The 8,494-nt window shown below is 44.2% G+C and overlaps 1 protein-coding gene across 1 annotated transcript; it reads left to right on the forward strand.

The window, feature by feature from the left end:
• The first annotated feature begins 1,570 nt into the window (after positions 1 to 1,570).
• LOC128703485 (uncharacterized) lies at positions 1,571 to 6,823 on the forward strand. The gene is made up of 4 exons (XM_070081915.1): positions 1,571 to 1,868; positions 2,184 to 2,337; positions 4,813 to 4,905; positions 6,047 to 6,823. Exons 1-4 carry the CDS (start codon positions 1,702 to 1,704, stop codon positions 6,776 to 6,778), a joined length of 1,146 nt encoding a protein of 381 aa, XP_069938016.1. The 5' UTR covers positions 1,571 to 1,701; the 3' UTR covers positions 6,779 to 6,823.
• Positions 6,824 to 8,494: the final 1,671 nt, after the last annotated feature.

Below are 8,494 nucleotides of genomic sequence, written 5' to 3' on the forward strand. Positions count from 1 at the left end.
ACCGCTCGGACAGGGAGCGGTTGGCCTCAGATTGTTAACAAGACCAGCTGCCTCCATTGCTGTTGCTACTGAATAGTCCTCTTAAAACACCCGAACCTCTGGTCCAGCTGACTCAAGAAAGTTGTCGAAAAGGACTAATTGCACTAACCCACTAAAATTAGTGACACCAGTACCACTTAGTGAAAGTTTTAGCTTGCCTACCTACAAGGTCCACATAGAACTGATCCAAGCGATGCTTGCCCAGTTTAAATTCTCGCCTATATTTAGCGGGAATGCATTGATATGCACTGAGAACACCTGTTTTCACAACGTTTTAATTAGCGAATTCATCATCATCTAAACCAGCTGTGAACTGCGCTTTTCCCTATAATGCCGTACGACCCAGTGCTGCCCAATGCTTGAGTTACCAGCACGAAGCTAGAGTCCGGTTTTTCAAAATACTCAAAATATTGCTGAGGTTTAACATCAGTAAACCGAGGTACTAGTGACACAGAATTCTGAACACTGAAATTGTTAGCTACAGTATGCTGAAATTGTCTCCTCTCATTCTCTCTAACTAATTCCTCCTCAACAAATGTACGTTGCTCCCTGACCGTCTCAAGGCTGAGCTCAACCAACTCGAGTACTGACGAACATGATGACTCCCGAGACAATCCAGACTCACCCAATGATTGTTGGTCCGGTTGCTAAGGCGTTTGTCCTCCTCCATTTTGAAGGAAATGAAGCAGGAAGGAAATGAGTTCGTTCATACTTTATACCAACAGAACGAGCAATTCGCCAGCAACGCTGTAGAGATAGTCTGGGCAAGTTTTGCAAGGTATTTTCAGTCACCAGTCATGTCGACGGCATAACCTACTACACCAAAACGCTGGTTGCAATACGCTCAACGAAACACGAAGCAATAGCACAGATCGACTTGCAGATTGCAATGCAATATTGAAGGCAGGCTTATAGAGACAATGCGGAGACAAACTTCAGTACAGACCCCCATGTTATGAGCATAAGTATAGACTATTAGCGGTATTTGCAGTATTATGATAACCACTTAAGAACGAGCTAAAAGGCAGCAGAGAGAATAAATTATTGTATTTCCTTTAAAATAAACTGGTATTTTCAGTGTATGCATTGCCTATTCACAGTATTTACACTTTACAATGAGGCAAATCATGCACAAAACACGGTTAGAACTGTAGCAGCCAGCAGGGAAGGTAAGTCTACCAGAGCTGCTTTCCGAGTGTACAACATCGCTTCACAGCTTTGGCTGGCTGGCTGAGCCAAGGTACTGGTACAACGATGGGGCCCCTGCTCGTTATTTTCTTAGCATCTGGTTCACTGGTGGGGAGACATGACTATATGGGTGTGTGACATACACCAAATGAAATGTAATATACTCTTAGTATACCACATTCTACCTCTAACACCAGTAACAACACTAGTAACAACGCTATCACTGTCTTTACCACCAGTTACAACCCTGTCACTGCTTCTTCCACCAGTAACAACACTATCATTGTCTCTACTAGTAACAACACCAGTAACATCCCCAGTAACAACACTATTGCTGTCTCTACCACCAGTAACATCCCCAGTAACAAAACTTTCACTGTTTCTATCATCAATATCAAGACTCTCTCTCTCCCACCAGTAGCAAAACCAGTGCCAACAGCAGTGCCAACACTAGTGCCAACACCAGTACCCATCATGCCCCAAGAACTACGCCTCTATCACGCTGGTGTCAGTGACATCAGAGAGAAATTCAACAAGAGGATTGAGGCACATCAAAAGGCTCAACTTGAAAACCCCTTCAGTGAGTGGCATGGTTCTGGAACCCCACGAAGGTTCTCCAAGGACGACCTCGAGTATGGCAGGTGAGTTGAAGCTCTGTCTACTACACTGTCATATTTAAGATTGGTTACTGGGGTTTAAAGTCTATCTACTGGAACTGGGTCATTAAGATCTTCTGGTTGGTTAATGGGGTTTGAAATCTATTAATTATGCGAAGGTCATTAACACTGGTACTTAAAGTCTATCTGCTACTATGGGGTTTAAAATCTATCTACTACACCAGGGTAATTAAACCCGCACACACACACTGACAAGTGTGTACATGCACCCCTCTGAGCGTACATACATACTTCTGAGTGTACGTACACTGTGTATAGTTGTATACCCGTGTATTACAGACCAGCAGCAGGAAGCAGCACTGAACGGAGAGTGGCAGCTGCTCAGGCAAGGATAATGATGGACATCAGGTATCTGTGTGACATGATCTGGGACTGTTCTGAGTGGCGGAGTCCTGATGGGCGAGCAGCAATCACCTTTGGTAAACTCTTTAAGGTAGGTACACCTCTTTGATAGGTTTATACATAGGTGATTAGGTGAGTAACTAAATGTTCTCCACATACATACATACACTCACTGTTACAAAAAAAAGCGATTCTAAAAGCTTAGAGATCTCGAGGTAATACTAGAAAGGACTGCCCTTCTAGCATCCAGCCTGTTACTGGGTTTTCGTAACAAGTAGTCAGTATCCTTGTCCAATTATCCATTAGAATTCAGTATGATTCAATAGTGCTTCAGGATTACAACTGGTAGGCTACTAACTAGAGAAATTAAAATTTAATAAATTTATTAAGTCTAGAGGTATATTATCAAATTAAATTAAATTAAATTAATCACAGTAATCAAAATAATATCACTTCTCTCGAGTACAATATTATTGTGCTGAAAGCACATATCACATTTATAATTCTTAAGTACCGTCTGGTACATTAACATTTAATAAGATATTACAAATATGTACAAGTAAGTTTAAGTGTGTATGTGTGTAAGTGCTCTAAGTAGTTCGCTATGTCTCACGACTCGACTAGACTTAAACAAGTGACTGACAAAGTCCTCAAATAAACTAACTTCTTGACCAACTGGCAATCAGAACAGTCTGCTTGAACAATAAAAAGAATGCTAAGCCCAATAGCAATATAACAAGCAACTGCGACACAGAATCAGGAACAAGGAGATAATATAACGACACTAAGTAGGGACCATCAGCAGATCCTCCACAAAAGTCACAAAACTCCCATACTACTGAATCTAAGTTCAGCATAAGAAAATCCCCGACTGTGATAATACACAGATACCAGTACAAGTTAGGTCAGAAGCTACAGCTCAGGACCTGAGTTACTCAGAGTGTCTATGAGACACACAACCTCAGTACAACGTCGAAAATCACTAAGTCTATACAATGTTCTGTGAACAGAGTTCTACAGAACTAACAAGAATAATGAGACAGACAATCTGTCCAACCACCAAGAGAGTCTAGACCAGACTGAATACTTCAGGCGAGGTGAGGACACCCCCCCCCCTCGATCACGTGATAGCTCCGTGGACAGCTGCTGCCCAGCAACAACAGAAGCCGGCAGAGTAACGAGCAAAGAGCGATAATTACAGTAGTTAGACAATCAAGACTTGAACTGAGCACATAATATGTTACATCCTACCTAACAAAATAACTAAGTCAAATAACAATATAAAGCAATATATTTACGATTTAGCTATTATCGCAAATATAAGCAATATAAAATTATATGAAAAGATAATAATTATATTTATACATAATCATTGCAACCCATTCAGGGGTTGCAACACACACACACACATACACACATACACACACACATACACATACACATACACACACACATACATACACACACATGCACACACACACACACCTGCAACCACAATTAGGTGAGTACAATTAGGTGAGTACACACACACACACACACACACACATCCAGACTCACACATACACTCCCTCCCTCCCCACCGACATCTCACTCCTTCCCCTGATCCCTCCCCTCCCTCTGTCACCCTCCCCCTCCCCACCTCTCCCTCCTTCCCCCTCTCCCTCTCCCACTCACCCACTTGCTTCTCCCTCCTTCCCACTCCCCCTCCCCACTCCTCTCCCACATAGCCACAGTTCCTCCTCTTCCTCCCCCCCACACTGACACACACTACTAACCTAACACACAGAATTACATAGGTTTCCCACTCTGAGGCAATTAGGATAAAACAAAAATGGGTTGCCAGAGAGCAACAAGAAAAACCAAGGGACAGGAGGAGGAAGCTGTGAAGGAAGATTGGGCAGCAGAGCTCACAAAAAGGGAACATGAATGGGAAAGGAAACTAGAAGAACTTAGCATGAGAATGGAAGAGAGGATAGTAATTCATAGCCAGGAGCTATGAATCGACCCCTGCAACCACATATAAGTGAGTACATATAGGTGAGTACACACACACACACAATACACAGCTTCAAGAAAAGGAAGGATATTTTTGATAAAAATTATATGTTCTGTTCTTAAAATATAATTACTGACCTGACCTCTGACCTGACCTCTGACCCGACCTCTAACCTATCTTTGACCCAACTGCTGACTTGGCCTCTGACCTGACCTCTGATTCAACCGCTGACCGACCTGACCTCTTACTGACCTGCCCTCTGATCTGTCTTCTAGGTACTCTCACAGATAATTAACTTTCCTATGGCACTAACTAGGCACTCTCTCACATAACTGCCTTCCCATGGCACTAACTAGGCACTCTCTCACATAACTGCCTTCCCATGGCACTAACTAGGCACTCTCTCACATAACTGCCTTCCCATGGCACTAACTAGGCACTCTCTCACATAACTGCCTTCCCATGACACTAACTAGGCACTCTCTCACATAACTGCCTTCCCATGGCACTAACTAGGCACTCTCTCACATAACTGCCTTCCCATGGCACTAACTAGGCACTGTTTTGCAGCTGTACCTGACCATCTCCGACAAGGTAGTTGGCACCTTGCTTAGAGCGCGCAAGCACAACTTTGTTTACTTTGAAGGAGAGATGCTCTACCAAGTAAGTAACTTTGAACACTGCTCAGATTCTAAGCTGGTCTAAGCTTGGATTCAGCTGGTCTATGCTTAGTCTAAGCTGACATAAACTAAATATTAACTCATCTAGTTGGTGTTAATGAGGTTAAGACTGGTGAGGGACTGACCTCCAGCCTTGAGTGTAAGTATAAACTCGACCCCTCACCTAGGTGTGCAGTAGATAGACATTTAACCAATCCTCACATGCTAGATAGATTTAAAACACAGTAAAGTAACCCTCTCCAGCAGTCACCTTATATTACAAGCCAGGCATAATAAGGCCTGTTATCCTCGGTGTAAAGGGGGCAAGAAGCAGAACAAACACAGCTGAATGACTCTGAAATATATTGTCCTTCAAGAGCAATAGCAAGTATTTACACTTATGTACACTATATACAGTTGGAAATGTATGTATACAACATGGTTAGTTAAAGGCCAAGACACAGCCTGGAGACAGAATGGGCAACAGTGCTCAACCAGCTCTAGAATGGAAATGACAAGGGTGGACAGGTGGATGGTGACCACAACACCTCTGCGATTGCCAGACCCACCTTCTCATTGGTTGAACCTGGGTACTGATCGAACGATGGGGCCCCATCATTCGACCCTTAGTACTGGTTCGCTGGTTGGGGAGGTAGCCTTTCAATGTGGGTGTTTACATGCGCTGAATAAAGGTTACGTACTCTTTGCATGCAATGCCTTATTAGCTAATATTTCACTATTAGAAATCTAACTAATTCTGTGGATGTGATAACAGCGATATAGATTTTTCACTATCATTTTTTTGGGGGGCCAAAAATGATGTATGGCAATTTGTTTGTGTGAAATTGTGTGTTTTGCAGAATGTTGCTGTATGGTAGTGTGTGTGTGTGTGTGTGTGTGTGTGTGTGTGTGTGTGTGTGTGTGTGTTTTGCCTGTGTGTGTGTGTGTATATGTGTGTTGCGTGTGTGTGTGTATATGTGTGTTGCGTGTGTGTGTGTGTGTGTTGCGTGTGTTGTATAATCGTAACTCATCCAACCCATCGTGTCTCCATGCACCCATCCTCCTGATCGACCATCAGGGCTTAATAACTCCTAATACCCCGAAAAGACTAAGAACTCTCTTCTAACCTGTTTCTCTTCCCTCAGCGTCGTGACGACAACAAAGTCATTGAACTGACTCGTTCAATCAATACGATCAGAGCAAAGTTCGGAAAGAAACCTTTGAGGAATGAGGGTGGGGAGGTTGAGGAATGGGGTGAGACGGTGGATGACGAGGAGGATGAGCCGGATATACCCCCAGGTGACACCTCTAGGAGGCATTCAACCCCTGAGGGTGCCATGGGGGGCCCTTCAATGGCCTCCCTGCGCTCCCGACGGCACTCCATGCCTCAGGCCACAACTACAAGAATACTTCCAGAGGCTCTCAGGGTCGAGAAGAGGGTAGACCAGGATGGTACTGGTGCCGCTGCTGCTGGCACCAGCTGTGCTGACGTACTGCCAGCTGTTGACCAGCTGCGGGAAGACATCGAGAAGAACTCGGCTCTACTAGAGCACGAAGACCAGCCTTCAAGAGCACGGAAGTCAAGAGCAACACCTGCAGAACTTGAAACCATAGAAGAAATCTCACCTCAGTCTGCTGACGACTGCCAGGCTGCTGGCGACTGCCAGGCTGCTGACGACTGCCAGGCTGCTGGCGACTGCCAGGCTGCTGACGACTGCCACCCTGCTGACGACTGCCACCCTGCTGACGACTGCCACCCTGCTGACGACTACCTTCCTGGTGACTACCACCCTTCAGACGACTACCACCAAACTGACACTAGCACAAAGAACGACAACGACATTCTGACAGCAGACAAAAGTTCTGACACATTCTAGGTTCCAAGCACACCCTACTAACAGAGATACATGATCATCCAGGTTGTTCCTCCTTCCTAAATTAGCTAATTATATATATATATATATATATATATATATATATATATATATATATATATATATATATATATATATATATATATATATAATTTATATTTAAGATGAGTGTTTGTTTATAAATTAATTTTAAGGTTGATAAACATTAGACTTTTGTGAAATATTAACTAATAAACATTTTGCTGAGTACTTATCAAGTAGTTTTTGTAAACCTTGTACACACACACACACACACACACACACACACACACACATACACACACACACACACACACATATACACACACACACACATACACACACACACACACACACACACACACATACACACACACACACACACACACATACACACACACACACACACACACACACACACACACACACACACATACACACACACACACATACACACACACACACACACACACACACACACACACACACACACATACACACACACACACACACACACACACACACACATACACACACACACACACACACACACATACACAAACACACACACACATACACACACACACACGCACACACACACACACACACACACACACATACACACACACACACACACACACACACACTCACACACACACATACACACACACACACACACACACACACACACACACACACACATACACACACACACACATACACACACACACACACACACACACACACACACACACACACACACACACACACACACACACACACATACACACACACACACACACATACACACACACACACACACATACACATACACACACACACACACATATACACATTAGCACACACGCACACACACACGTATACACATACACACACACACACACACAGAACACACACACACACACACACACACACACACACACACACACACACACACACACACATACACACACACACACACATAGGGGTGACCATAACACCGAGCACATCACCGGAGGCACACATCAACCAAATAACCGCTGCAGCATACGGGCGCCTGGCAAACCTGAGAATAGCGTTCCGATACCTTAATAAGGAATCGTTCAAGACACTGTACACTGTGTATGTTAGACCCATACTGGAGTATGCAGCACCAGTCTGGAACCCACACCTGGTCAAGCACGTCAAGAAGTTAGAGAAAGTACAAAGGTTTGCAACAAGGCTAGTCCCAGAGCTCAAGGGAATGTCGTACGAGGAAAGGTTAAGGGAAATCGGACTGACGACACTGGAGGACAGAAGGGTCAGGGGAGACATGATAACGACATACAAGATACTGCGGGGAATAGACAAGGTGGACAGAGATAGGATGTTCCAGAGAGGGGACACAGGGACAAGGGGTCACAACTGGAAGGTGAAGACTCAGACGAGTCACAGGGACGTTAGGAAGTATTTCTTCAGTCATAGAGTCGTCAGCAAGTGGAATATCCTAGCAAGTGAAGTAGTGGAGGTAGGAACCATACATAGTTTTAAGAAGAGGTATGACAAAGCTCAGGAAGCAAAGAGAGAGAGGACCCAGTAGCGATCAGTGCTGAGTCTCGACCCCTGCAACCACAATTAGGTGAGTACACACACACACACACACACACACACACACACACACACACACGCACACACACACACACGCATACACACACACACACA

Source organism: Cherax quadricarinatus, unplaced genomic scaffold, assembly GCF_038502225.1.
Source record: "Cherax quadricarinatus isolate ZL_2023a unplaced genomic scaffold, ASM3850222v1 Contig4993, whole genome shotgun sequence".
Classification (NCBI taxonomy): domain Eukaryota; kingdom Metazoa; phylum Arthropoda; class Malacostraca; order Decapoda; family Parastacidae; genus Cherax; species Cherax quadricarinatus.

Excerpts from the sequence above, each read along its gene's own strand:
- LOC128703485 (XM_070081915.1), top strand. The coding sequence starts at position 1,702 with ATGCCCCAAGAACTACGCCTCTATCACGCTGGTGTCAGTGACATCAGA. Across the intron at positions 2,338-4,812 it reads CCTTTGGTAAACTCTTTAAG|CTGTACCTGACCATCTCCGA; the intron begins GTAGGTACACCT and ends ACTGTTTTGCAG. Across the intron at positions 4,906-6,046 it reads AAGGAGAGATGCTCTACCAA|CGTCGTGACGACAACAAAGT; the intron begins GTAAGTAACTTT and ends CTCTTCCCTCAG.